Below are 14397 nucleotides of genomic sequence, written 5' to 3' on the forward strand. Positions count from 1 at the left end.
TAATAATTTCCTTGGTTTTTTAAAAAACTGTGGGAGAGAGAACCAAGGGTGCCTGCCATGTGTTCTCTTTTTCCAAGTTCCCCTTTACAATGGGGGGGATGGAGGGGACACCAATTCTTTTGCATCACCAGGACCAAGAAGCCTCGCGTGGATCTTGTGCACTCTGGGGCACCTCCAGTGTGCACCACGCTTCTAAAATTTCGGAGAGTGTAAGAATTGACTCTGAGGTTTCTGAAACATGGCATGCACTGCGATGTCAGAAGCCACAGAGCGAAGAGGAGTTTGGTGGGACTCAGTAGAAGGATTGTTAGGTCCCCATTGCTTTCTTGGGATGGAGATGTGTGGAGCGCTCTCTGTTTCTGTGGATGCTGAGAGTCAGATGGATACTGAGAGTCAGTCAGCACTTAAATGGATTGTGACCTTGCTGTGACAATAGCAATTCTCGCGCCCCCCCCCCCCCCACCAGTGACTTGTCAGGAGAGACTCCCTGGCAGTACCAATGGCCATTTCTCCTCTCCTCTTCCCTATGGAGGAGAATGAGGTTTGGCTACTTCTCATTATTCATGTAGGATTTGATTTTCGAAAGTGCTAAGCACTACAAATTCCAGTGAAGTCTATGGGAGCTGCGGGTATTCAGTACCTTTGAACATCACGGATTTTGTTTTTTAACCAAGCATTCACTGTAATCCTGAAGACAATGGGTATTGGCATTCAAAGTGGATAGAAACATTGGACCAGATCCTGGATTTACACCAACTGAGGACCTAGCCAAAATGTTCAGCCCATTCCTAAAATAATCATCTAAATCTGTAATTGCAGAGCCTAATCTAATAAATGTGTATGGTAATTACTCTGGATAAGAGCCCTTACAGGTTTGAGATTTCTGCTTTGCATTGTTTTATAATTTTTGTTTTAAAAGTTCTGCAAGATAGGTTTCAATTTAAAGTAATCTGTGTTAGAAACAGTTGTCATAAGCTCCCTTTGCTTTGCAGAGAGCAGTGCACTGGCTGAATGTGGGCAATCTATCAGAACCATTTCCTTATGTACAGTGCAAGGATATTTGGAGAGAGTGCAAGTTGCTACAGAAATGTCTACCATGCAGCTCTGAATCTAGTTTCCAAAAGATGACCACCTTCCTTTTAAGGAACTGGCAAGGCCTCATTCCCTATTAATTCATTAGCTGTTCGTCCTCAAGGAGCCTGTCGTTTCTTAGCTCATCAATAGGCAGCCGTATGATTCTGTCCCTGCAAAGACTTAGGACACATGAATCAAAATAGTTGTGTGATGTCATGTCATACTGTGAATGTGCTCTGGCCAATTGGTGCCAAGAATTGTCTGTACCGGGGTGGTTTCCTTTTACAGTCTTTTTAAAGAGACATCATGCAGAACTGCACATGACAATTCCCTTCAAGAGGGCTTGTGCCTCCTTTGCATATTTAGTATTTTTTACAGGGGGGAGCTTATCAGCTAGTTATTGACCTCTTCTGCATAAGCTGATCCACTGGTGAAATTCTGTTTCAGCCTCTGAAGCTTTCTGACTGCTTAAGGATAAGAACTGCCGCACTACAGGCTTTTGAAATTCTCCTGATGTCCACAGATATTTTCAGAATAGTTGCTGTACAGTAAGAATTAAGATCGGAACTGCTTTGGGCAAAGTTCAGCTACTCTCTCTGGATCTTATTGTCATTAAGATGTGATCTGAAGTCTCTTTCAGAAATTCAGAAGCTGAAGCTTTTCACAACCACACATTGTTTCAGCTGACTTTTTGGAATATCTTATTTTTGCCCCCTGTTTCCATTTTAACTGACTTATTTTCCTGCCCCACTCCACCTTTTGATCAGATCTGCTCTTTCTTCTTCTTCGATATCGGGTATGATTGACGGCTGCTATTGCTTTGGTGCCTGCCGCAGCTCATGAAGCGTTTTGGCAGTCTTAGAGGAAGCAAGAAACGAAAGGACCAGGGCAGAAGCTCTGAGAGGCGCAAATCTGAACCTCATGGCCTTTTAGGTAGGGAACTTCTGTGTTACCCCTCAATACGAGGATTATTTTTTGGGATCAGGCATTGTGGCTGTATAAAACAAAGAGCAACCTTCAGGTCCCTAATCCTGTTGATTCAATAGAGTAATTGTTGTGGGTAGATATTAATGGGGTCATTTATACAGTATTTGGTACCTGATGGGAAACGCTAAGTGAATTCCTTTAGTATACGTCTAAAAACCTATAAAGAACTAATCTTCCAAATTATTTTTTTTTCAAAGTTGCTTTACAGTATTCAGATTAAACTGTGTGAAATATATCCTGGCAGGCCTGATGACTGTAAATTTCAAACTAGGATTCTCTTACTTTAAAGAAAGAGAATTAAATGAAGTGCTAGGTTAGTAAATATTTAAATAATATAATTGGTAGTTAAAAAGGGAAATACAAGAGTCTTCAAACTAAGTGCTAACTCCCATAGGCAACTGCTGTTTTAAACCACATCTTTCAAGTGTCCTCCCGCAGTTTCCAGTCCAATTATATTTCACCTTTAGTTAAAGACCAGAACTCCGCTAGGTCACTTAAAACAGGTTAATCGTGGAACAAATGCTGAGTTCTGTTTGGGTATTGCACTGGGAAGCAAATTTCAGGTAAGGCTGAGTTGGCCAGGAAGTGTGGGGTATTCTGACGTTGGACGAAGCATCGCATGTGTTTCCTGAGAACAGAATAGCATCTCTGCTGATTTCTGCCTGATAAACAGCAGAAAGCTATAATTGAGTAATGGGAATGAATTTCCTGCATTACCTTGTGGTGGTATTGTTGTGCACTGTGTACTTTCCAGTAAAGCACAATTCTGCTGAGAAAAAAGAGAGATACTGACCTGGCACTATGGCACTTAAAAACAGTGTTACCGTCACACTGAATCAATAAGATAAGTACAGAGTTCAGTATGTCTGACTGGTTAATAACCCTGGCTTGATTCTTCTCTCATTCTGGTATAATTCAGGAGAAACTGAATTGGAGTGACAGTGGTATAAAACTAGTGTGAGAGAAGAAATGGGCCTTGTGGGTTGTATATGGAGGTGCATCCAGTTTTAGTAACTGTTTTTCAGCATCATTTACTCTTGTCAATAAACAGAAATGTTACTACTTCAAGGTGTTTTTTAAGTTTGTTTTCAATTAATTTGCTCTGTTTTTAAAGTCTTTCTCTTGCCATTGGTGTTCCTTGTTTTTTCTGTTGCAGTGTTGAATGTTGTGAAGTATCAGTGTAAATCAAGCACGATGCTGCTGGAGTCAGTGGAGTTGCACTAATGTAAGGCCCACGTAAATGAAAGGAGACTGAAGCCTTGAGAATTTCATAGTGGGGTAAAATGTGAGATCTAGTAAAGGGAAAGCTAACGTTGCCCCTTATGCAAGAGTTAGGCCCACAGAGGGCCCAGATCAACAAAAATGTTGGACCATTCCCAAGCTGCCAAAGGAACCCCCTGGGCTCCCTGACAGGCAGCAGTGTGGCTGAGTCTGATCTGTGACAATTTCAGCCACTGCCTCCCCATCTTCCCTTGGTTGACATTGTGACATAGGGTGTTCAGGGTCCATGAAAGGTTCTGGGGGGCACCTGAAGTCTTGTTTCTGAAGCAGTTGGCTGGCCAGCAGCACCACTTGCTATACCCAAACCCACTGTAGCATCTACATTCCCTCTGAATGTAGGCCCCAGGTGCAAGCACCCAATGTTAATCCTCCCCTGTGCAGGAAATAATTCAACCTGCAACAACAACAATTGCTATAAAAACATTCTAAACCACAAGCGTTGCAGAAACAGAGGTTCAAAAAAGAATCAGTAAGTGAATGGAGGATAGGTCCATCAATGACTGTTAGCCAAGATGGTCGGGGATGCAACCCCATGCTCTGGGGGTCCCTAGCCTCTTGTTGCTAAAAGCTGGGACCAGAAGACAGGGGATGGATCACTCAGTGATTGCCTGTTCTGTACATTCCCCCTCAAGCCCCCGGCATTGGCCACTGTTGGAAGACAGGATACTAGGCTAAATGGACCGTTGGTCTGACCCAGTATGGTGGTTCTTATGAAACAGCCAAAAGGGAAAAGTACATAAACATTTACCTCCTTATTCCTACCCTGTCCCATCTAACTAAAGTGAACTGAAAGGTTTCCGTGGGTATGAAAGAGCCTAATGTTCCTCAGTGCTGTGAGTTGTGCAGGCTATAAAACAATAGCTGGCCTTTCTAGTTTCTGACCATAATTGCTCTCATTAATTTTGCTGTGTAGCCCATCCTGGTGGTGTAGAGACAGAATTAGATGCTTGTTTACTATGCAGAATTTCCATCAGCAATATTTAAAACATGGCTCACATTTGTTCTCTGTCACTTTTGTATCATGAATGAGCTGCAGGTGTCTTTCCAAAACCTGACCTCAGATCACAAGGGTAGGAAAAAAAGGGTCAGATGTGTATGTTATACTGGCTTCCTCAGAGTAGCTGCTGCTGTTGTGATCCTGGAGGAATCTGGATTCTTTTCTGGAAACAGGTTAACCTGTGTGAATGTCTTTTTCTTCAGGATGGCTTAATTTATTAAAAAGCTTGCATTATTTTCTGAATTAATCTTTACCAAAAGGACTTTGTTTTTGTAAAGCACTGGCCTGTACTAAACTCATCCTGAGAGGCACTGAGCACCTTCAGCTCTCATGGCAATTGAGGGCGTTGAAGAGCTTTTAGGACCAGACCCAGTGTTTGTTTTTTGTAAGAGCATTTGTAACAAACACCCGTGGTGGCCCATCAGGTGCAGTAATGCAGACTGGTGCATTCTCTTGAGCTTCTTCTGCTGTCAGGGAGCAGGAATTAATTTTAGAAATATATCCTTAGGCTTTTAGAGCAGTGTGGTGCAGGTATAGCTATGCAAATACTGTTGGTGTTAATGGGGTTCATGCAGGGCACGCCCTGCTCGCCACCTCAAACTACTCATTTTGTCTTATGCTGTGATTGTTCAGACTCACAAGGCTCAGCTTCTTTTCCCCCTCTTTTTCTGAGTAGAGATGGAAAAGGCCACGAGGTTACAAACGTATCGTTTTCCATGCCAGTTGTCAGTGTGCTGTATTCTGCCACCACTCCTCTTGTTCTGAACTAACTGAACTCAGAGTTTCTGATTTTCCTTGACCTCTAGTCATAAAATCTTTTGAAGAAAGAAGAGAGGCCTCTGCCCATCATAAGCTGGGGCATACTGGTGGCTTCTTGCCTTGTTACAGAAGCCACCTTTGGGGCTCCTGCAGCTAAGATTATTGTGCCTTTTCTTATGTGCATCATTCAAGCTAAACCCCAGAACAGGCCTAAGCATCTTCTCCCAGGCTGAGAGAGGGGCGTACTGTGGGAGAGAGCCTTGGTCTAGTGAAGGGGAGCAGAGAGGGAATTGGGGGATCCCTGGTTGCACATTTAGAGCAGCTTTAAAATCCCTTTGTGCCAACTGAACAGTACAGGGGGGTTATAACATGGGCCACAATATAACACACACAGATAAAGAAGATGAAGATAAAGGGAGCAGTCAGAATAGAGGCTTAGACAGAGCACTGGGAGTGAATGAGGTGTGAGTGAGGAGGAGACACTGCAATTTTATGCATAAGAGGAAGGGAAGGCAGTGCAGAGATTCAGGAAGCAGGGAAGATATGCTCTGAGTATGGGGAAAGGGAGATGATTTTGGCAGCTGTGAGGCATGTAGCTGTAAGAAATTCACCCTGCTTCTGGCTCACTCACTTAAGGAAATCGGTGACTCCCTCCCCCCAACCTATCTGTCAGTTACATCATTCAGGTTTCAGAGTAGCAGCCGTGTTAGTCTGTATTCGCAAAAAGAAAAGGAGTATTTGTGGCACCTTAGAGACTAACAAATTTTTTTGAGCATAAGCTCATCCGATGAAGTGAGCTGTAGCTCATGAAAGCTTATGCTCAAATAAATTTGTTAGTCTCTGAGGTGCCACAAGTACTCCTTTTCTAGTTACATCATTGTCAGCTCTTGGTACAGCCTGCAGTGTTGAAAATAGATCAGCTCTGTTACTTTTCTCAAGGGGACAGTTTTCAGCCAAGATGAGGCTAATATCCCTGCCCTTTAAAGGACACCATCTGTTCAGTGAAGGGTTGAACAACACATGCAAAAGATTGTATAGGTGTTGAATAGGAGTTTTCCTGCCCTGTCAAACTCCGTAAGTGCCCAACACAGAAGCATCTCTGCTCTTAGTGCCATTGTAGACACACCTGCACGGATAGGGAGCGCTGTCTCATTCCAAGGCAATTGGTCACAACTATTCATTTTGAAATCCACCAGCTAAATCTAAACTTCTGCTTGCTAGGCTGCTCCTTGCTAGGCTGTTCCTCACCTCCATATCTGGGCTGTTGCCCTACAGGTTTGCCTTTGTAACTTTCAAGAGGCGTAGGCTGAAACTTATCACAGATAAGTCAGGTTCTCCACATCTGGAAAGAAGGCGACAGGGGAATTTCAGTTTTTCAACATTGAGGAAAGGGGAGATAATATCAGGATAGGACGACCTGCTACACCCCTTCCTGACCACTAGGCGGCTCTGCTGGTGAGGGTCACCTTTCACAGTCCCTGACTGTAAAAGGGGAGGGAGACAGTTCCTTCGTGGCTAAGCAGAGGAGGAATTTAAAGGGACTGTATATTCCAACATGCAGTAGTAGCCGGCAGCTCTGTGCAAGGTGTGATGCTTCACTTCCATGGAGATTGGAAGCAGATGAGGAAGACAAAACCACTTGCACAGGCAATCCACCAACAAAGGTAAAATAAGTTGTAGAAGCATTTAAGGGCCTGTCCTGATCTCTCGCCCAGAGAGTGCTCTGCTGGAATCTCCACAGCTTCAGGGCTGCTCTGTATGGGACCAAAGGGAAACAAGGACCTGCAGGAAGCCATTCAGAGCTGGCAGAGTTATTTGTCAGTTCATGGTCCTTCCATCCAGACTATTGGAGGCCCCTCAGGTGTTAACCAAGTGCATGGCGGTTGTTGAAGCCTTTCTCCGCAGGCACCAGGTGCAAGTCTTCCCATACCTAGACGACTGGCTCATCAAGGGCTCATCTCGAGCCCAGGTGGAGGAACACATGAACCTGGTATGTGCAACGTTCCTCAGACTTGGTCTCATCCTCAGTGTGGCGAAATCGACCCTGACTCCCTCTCAGAGAGTAGAATTCATCAGGGCCCACTTGAACTCCACCCACGCCAGGGCATCCCTTCCTGAGTCTCATTTTCTGACCCTAAGTGCCATCATCAAAGGTCTCCATTGATTCCCCACCACGACAGCCAGAACTTGCCTAAAATTGCTGGGACATATGGCAGCTTGCACATACGTAGTGCAGCACGCAAGGCCGCGGCTCTGCCCTCTCCTGGCAAGGCTGGCTCAGGTGTACAGACCGAACTGGGACCCTCTTGACAGGCTGGTCACACTCCCCCTTGGGTTCTTGAGTCCCTTCAGTGGTGGCTAGAGCCACAGGTAGTCTATATGGGAGTACCTTTCTCCAAGCCTCAGCCGTCACTCACTAGTCACGGATGTGTCGGCGCTGGGGTGGGGAGTGCACCTGGGCGACATCAGGACTCAAGGCCTAGGGTCCCAGACGGAACTATCACTGCACATCAACGTCAGGGAGCTACGAGCGGTGCATCTTGCTTGCCAGAGATTTCAGGCCCATCTTCAGGGCAATGTGTATCAGTGTTGACAGACAACACCACAGCTATGTTCTATATAAACAAACAGGGTGGTGCTCGCTCCTCTCCCCTGTGCCAGGAAGCCCTCAAACTGTGGGACTTTTGCATCGCCCACTCGATACAGTTAAAGGGCTTGCAAAACGAACTAGCTGATCGCCTCAGCAGGTCCTTTCATGGCCACGAATGGTCTCTCTGCCCGGACATCATCAGCAGTATCTTCCAAAGGCGGGGCTCTCCCCAGGTAGATCTGTTTGCGACATGGAACAACAGGAACTGCCAGCAGTTTTGCTCCTTCCTGAACTACAGCTCGATCGCAGATACCTTTCTCCTGTCGTGCACAGGAAGACTGCTGTACGCCTTCCCACCCTTCCCTGTCATCCACAAAGTCCTTCTCAAGATCTGGCAGGACAAAGCATTGCTGATTGTCATAGCACCAGTGTGGCCCCGCCAACACTGGTTCTCCATGCTGTTAGACTTCTTGGTGGACATGCCCACGTCCTTGCCCATGATTCCAGACAAATTTGACAAATTCCAGACGTGGACAGATTGGAGAGAGTCCAGAGGACAGCCACAAAAAGGATAAAAGGTTTAAAAAACCTGACCTGTGAGAAAAGGTTAAAAAAACTGGCCATGTTTAGTCTTGAGAAAAGAACATTGAGAGGAGACATAACAATCTTTAAATATGTTTAGGGCCATGGGCGGCGGGTATTGTAAGCATGGGTAGGTTGTGTCTTCCCAAACAGCCCCCAGGCCAGGCCTCCTCTTGCGGTTCCCAGAGCATTCTGCCTTGGCTGGCCCAGGCTGGCTGGCCTGCCTCCCGCAGGGAGTCAGGGCAGCTGGTGCTGGGGCCACCCTGCCTGGTGCACCAGGACTGGCTGCGCTGCCTGGAGCACCGCGGCCAGGAGTGCTGCCTCCCAGTGCATCGGGGCTGGCTGCTCTGCCTGGCCGCTCGGAGCCCTGGGGCAGGCCAGGAGGGCTGCCGCCCAGCTGCCCATGTTTAGATCTGTTACAAAATGGTCTGTGATCAATTGTTCTTCATGTCCACTGAAGGTAGGACAAGAAGCAATGGGCTTTAATTTGCAGCAAGGTACATTTAAGTTGTATATTAGGAAAAGCTGTCTAACTATGTGGGTAGTTAAGCTCTGGAATGAGCTTTCAAGGGAGGTTGTGGAATCCCTGTCATGAGAGGCTTTTTAGAGCAGGTTAGATAAACACCTGGTCACCTGGTCTAGGTTTACGTGGTCCTGCCACAGCACCACAGGCTGGACATGAGGTCCCTTCTAGCTCTAGTTTCTATGATTCTATAATCATTTTAAAAACCCCCAACATATGTATATTTGACTTACTTTTGGCAGTGGAGGCTGAATGTTATTTCTGAAAGAGAAGGAAACAAAACCAGATCCTTGGGTATTCAAACCCAGAGAGATTGTGAAACAGGAGGAGATCAGGTAAAGGAGTCTAGACAAGAGAGAATGAGTGAGATTTAAGGTGAGATGGATGAGGAGCATGGAGCAACAACACAGAAGGAGGAGAGGTATTTATTGGGAAGATGCCCGAGGGAGATTGATGCATAAACAACATTTTCCTGAAAGGAGATAAAATCTGTGTATTCTGTATAATGATACTTGGTCCTTTTGAAGTGTAAATGAATGAAGCTTCACAATATCCCCTATGAGGTAGGGAAATTTTATTTGTATTGCAATAGCACCTAGAGTCCCCAGACAAGGATTAGGACCCCATCATGCTAGACACTGTACAGACATATAACAAAAGTTAATTATAGAAAGACGTATTATTCCTATTTTACAGATGGAGATTCTGAGATTCCGTAAAGCTAAGTAAGCCTTGCCAAGTTCTGCTTGCTTGCTTACCCAGGGCCAGTAATTATATTTTTTAGGGACTAGTAAAATGTCATTAGGCTGATTTTTTTTCCCCATCATCATTATGGTAATGATAAAAGAGAGGCTGTTAAATTTTGTGCCTGCAGTGATACTTTTCATGACTATCTTGTAAGGTGGGATTTAGTGATTTTTCCCAAGTCAGAGGCAGAGCTATGCATAGAACCGAGGAGCCATCACTATCAGTTTCTATGTCTGACTGTTTCCTCCTTCCCCTAACCTTCTCCTCACCCCTTACTTTCTGGTGTACAGACCAAATATCTGACTGCCTTTTTAATGAATATATTGAAAGGAACAAAAGGGTGAAGCAGAGATGGCTTGAACATGAAATCACAGTTTGAAGAATGAAGCCTGGGATTTCATCACACAGAATGCCATAGAATCAAAATTGATGTTCCAAGAGCCAGTGGCATTATAGATTTTAATGAATGTCTGAGTTTATGGGCTCACCCCATTCTCTAGTTTAATGTTGGTCTCTTTTTTTCCGCCCATTTGTAATTTTCAGTGCCTCTGACTTCTTGATGAATAGCTGTTTTAGGAGTTATAATTTCTAAATCAACCTTGTATTTGCTTTGACAAAGCTTTGCTTTGCTACACCAAACCATTGTTTGTTTATAGAACCTATTTCATGCATCCGTATCACAATGCTTTTGCAAGAAACTAAAAGTACATTAAAAAATTTCACAATTTTATTGAATCACTAACCCCAGGAATTTTTGAATTCAGCTACTTTTCATAAGTTTGCTTTCACCTTATTCCTATTCAGATTTGAAAAAAGGTCAAGGATTTGTAAGCATAAGAAATTCTGGCAGCCAGATTTAACTGCTCCTAATTGTCTTGGATATTTTATTCTTACCAAAGAGTTGTGCTGACACCTAGAGCCTTTTCAGTCTGTAGAGGTACGGTACTGGTCTATGAGATATTGCTGTGCCTTTAGCACTTTTGGTTTGTATGGTAGAATTCTCACTGCAGGCAAAGGTCACAGAACCTTAGTTGGCTTTAAAGACATAGCCAGGCAGTGCATCATACTACTTTGTAAATCTATTATATGGCTTCAAACAGATTCTTGCAATCAGATGGTTCCTTTTCCTACATTGCTTACTTTGATGAAGCAATTGGGATGTTAGCCTGAAGAAGGACAGCAGTACCCTCCATCATTTTTTCAAAGATTTTTCATAGAGTCAGAAAACAACACCATCCCCTGGCATCTTTTCAGGGTGATGATGAGGAACCTGTAGGGACATTCAAAATGACAACAACTGAACCATTCATCTTTTCCTAACACACCCCACTATCCCCACTGTTTTCAGTATGGGTAGCACAACAGAATAAAATAATACATACAGAACTCTGGGAGCAAACTCCTGCCTTTTTATGCTGGAGACACATCTGAAGAGAAGCGGAATGGTGTGTGACTTCTCCAAGCTGTTCTCCCAGCACACAGCATCATGGCCAAGAGTAACGGGGAAAGTGGGAGGAATGCGTAGTAAAGTGCGGCACACCACAGCATGGGTACCAGAGTCCTTGGGGGCTTGGCCATATCCCCTTGGAGCCCTGAAGTGTTGGACAGTGCAGTAATAATTGGTGTTCTGCCCTTCTGCTATGAAAGTGCACTAGTAGGGAAGAAGTTTACAGTGCCCTCCACTCCAGATCACCCAAATATCAGAGAGCAAGACTTGGCCTCTACTGTGCATTCTCTCATTCACAGGCTGGGAAGGAATTCAAGAGCTGACACTGTAATATGTGCAGTGCTGTCCATGGAATGTAGATGCCAAATCCTTTTGCAGAAACAGTAAAACCTAAGGGGAGACTAATGGCATATAAACCAAGAATTAGTGTACAGAAGAGTTACATCAAGACGTAGGTCTTTGATATACAGCACAATTTAATTTCATTACAGATTTTGATATGGAGTTGTCTTCCACACAAACTATTTACCAAAACTCTATACAGTATTACTGCATGTAATGCGGTTACAAATAAATAACACATGACAGTAGAATGAGAGGAAAATTTTAAAAAGTAGAGACAGAAGAGAGAGTACATTTTCAGACTTGAAACGAGAGGGGAAGGCAGATAGATGCAGAGACAAAGGAAGCTTGTTCCAGATGCTAGAAGCCTGAGACAGGAAGGTTCTTGCTCCAATAGCAGCAGGAGAAGTAGAGTTCAGAGTCAAAGATGGTGCCAAGCTTAAGAATGGACACTGGGAGCAGATGGAAAGGCTGAGTTGAGTTGGGTGATAGAGAAGTTGGGATGATGTTGTAGGATGCTCTGTTTGCCCAAGAGACACGGTTGTGACTGGATGCAGTGGACCTCAAAGAGTGGTTCCAGTAGCCAGGAAGTACTGGAGTAAGAGAGTGTCCTGGCTGTGCCACTTTTCCCCTTTGGGTGGCGCATGTCTGGCTGTGCCGGTCTTGTGCCACCCAGGGATTCTCTAGCACTTGGTGAATCCTCGGGCAGCCGGTGAAGCTGGTTTTGCAGCTGCTTTGCATCAGTGGACTAATGCAAAGCAGCCATCATGGGAGCCCAGATCTGGCCCTACATGTTCAACATGAAGAACAGGCAACACTGAATAATTTGTATTTATTGAGATAGCAGCCTCTCGTAGGTCAAGAGGGAGCATTGCTTGCTGGGACTTGTACAGCCTTCAAAAGGCACCCCATATTAAAAGTTGCATTCTGTCCCATTTCATGCGAATTGTGTCCCCCTGAGGGTCTTGGAAGATGGCTAATGCAGCCTTATCTGAGCAAAGTTTGGGTGTTTCTGAGCCACGGTCTCACATAGATTACTAGCTTCAAGAATTGCAGTGGGACTTGGTTTGTATCAGCTAATTGTCACTATAGCAACTCCTCACTTACACCAGTCTGTATACTAAAAATAGATCACCTTGATCCCAGGGAAAGAAATCAACGAAAATCAAAGGGGCCCATGGTATGTGAAAGATGTAGAGTCAAGTGATTGACATCAGGATGGAGTGAAAAGCAGTTTAGCGTTTGAAATGTTATAAATAAGCTACACTGTAAAATGAATAGCTGAGAGGTGCCTGTTTAAGTAGGAAACCCCAGCAACGTCATTGTGTCTGAAAACCTAGTACAGAGCATAAACCACCTTTTACTGGAGTAAAAAATTTGCTGAGCATGTGGGGGACACTGATTAATCTGTGGGGTGCTGAATAGATTTGTTGAGAGATATAAAGATCTTCTTATTCGAATAGTCAAGTCTGCAGCATTATCCATGGCCCTGGTACCCTCAATATGCTTTTGTGTAACGTAAAGTAAGTTATCAAAATCCCTACTCACGGATGGAACAGGCACTTGTATCCATGGGGGCGTGTTACGGGTCTCATCTTGAAAGATGCAAAGTCAAAGGTGCCGAGTCTCATCTGCTCCCATTGAAGTGAATGGAAGTAGAGGGTGCTCAGTACCTTCCAAGACTACATCCAGTCTCCTACTGGGAAAGTCCAAATGATACTGGTGGGTTTTTTTCCCTTCAGTCCTAGGTAGGTGCTTCAGACTGAATGCAGTATAATAAATCTGGTGCTTGAGAATATTCAGGATGCAGTTCCGTGATTATTTGCTGTGAGGACAGAGTAACACAAAGTACAAACCTTATTCCAAAGTTAAGAGTTTGCAGCACAATCTGACAGCATCTTTGATGGATGAATGAAATGACTGGAAGAGAAGAGATCACGGACTGTACAGTGGACAGTCGTGGGACCCTTAATGTTGATTTTCAAAGTCTTGGAACACTGGGAAAGGTCCAGAAGACTGGTAAAAAGCAAGTGTTGTGCCAATATTGAAAAAGGGTTAGTGGGATAACCTGGGAAAGTATAGGCCTGTCAGTTTGACATCAGTCCTGGGCAAGTTAATGGTGCAGCTGATACAGGACTCGAGTAATAAAGAATTAAAGGAGGGTAATATAATTAATGCCAATCAACATGGGTTTATGGAAAATATATCCTGTCAAACTGACTTTGATTATTTTTTTTTTTGGATGAGATTACAAGTTTGGTTGATAAAGGTAATAGTGTTGATGTAATATACTTAGGCTTCTGTAGGGCATTTAACTTGATAGTGCGTGACATTTTGATTAAAAAGCTAAAGAGAAATAAAGTTAATATGGCACACATTAAATGATTAAAAGCTGGCTAACTGTGATAGGTGTTAAAATGTAATTGTAAATGGGGAAACATCATCAAACTGGCGTGTTTCTAGTGGGGTCCTACAGGGATTAGTTCTTGGCCGTGTGCTATTTAACATCTTCCAGGTCATTAAAGGAAAAAAAAACAAAAACACAAAATCATCACAGATAAAATTTTCAGATAACACCAACATTTAGGGAGTAGTAAATAATGAAGACAGGTCACTGACAGAGGATCTGGATCACTTGGTAAGCTGGGTGCAAGCAAACAGTATTTGGTTTTCATATGGCTAAATGTCTACATTTAGGAACAAAGAATGTAGGCCATACATACAGGATGCGGGGGCTCTATCCGTGGGAAACAGTGTCTCTAAAAATATTTGGGGCTCATGGTGGATAATCAAGAGAACATGAGCACCCAGTGCTACACTGGCCAAAAGAGCTAATGAAATCTTTGGAGGCATAAAAGGGGAATCTTAAGTAGGAGTAGAGAGAATATTTTACCTCTGTATTTGGCACTGGTGCGACCTCAGCTAGAATATTGTGTCCACTTCTGGTGTCAACAATTCAAGAAGGATGTAGATAAACTGGAGAGCAATCAGAGAAGAGCCACAAGGGTGATTAGAAGATTAGAAAACATAATGTATAGTGATAGACTCGAGCTCAATCTGTTTAGCTT

General features: G+C 44.0%; 1 protein-coding gene across 6 annotated transcripts in view; it reads left to right on the top strand.

The window, feature by feature from the left end:
• PRKAG2 (protein kinase AMP-activated non-catalytic subunit gamma 2) overlaps positions 1-14397 on the top strand; it is a 384594-nt gene that overhangs the window by 176442 nt on the left and 193755 nt on the right. The window contains exon 1 of one of the 6 annotated variants that reach the window (XM_037891131.2): positions 1453-2007. The exons of the other annotated variants lie outside the window; for them this stretch is intronic. Within the exon in view, the coding sequence (XP_037747059.1) occupies positions 1914-2007 (94 nt within the window). The 5' untranslated portion in view covers positions 1453-1913. Of the gene's footprint in view, positions 1-1452; positions 2008-14397 lie in introns of those variants that run through there. 6 annotated transcript variants of the gene reach the window in all.

Source organism: Chelonia mydas, chromosome 2, assembly GCF_015237465.2.
Source record: "Chelonia mydas isolate rCheMyd1 chromosome 2, rCheMyd1.pri.v2, whole genome shotgun sequence".
Lineage (NCBI taxonomy): Eukaryota > Metazoa > Chordata > Testudines > Cheloniidae > Chelonia > Chelonia mydas.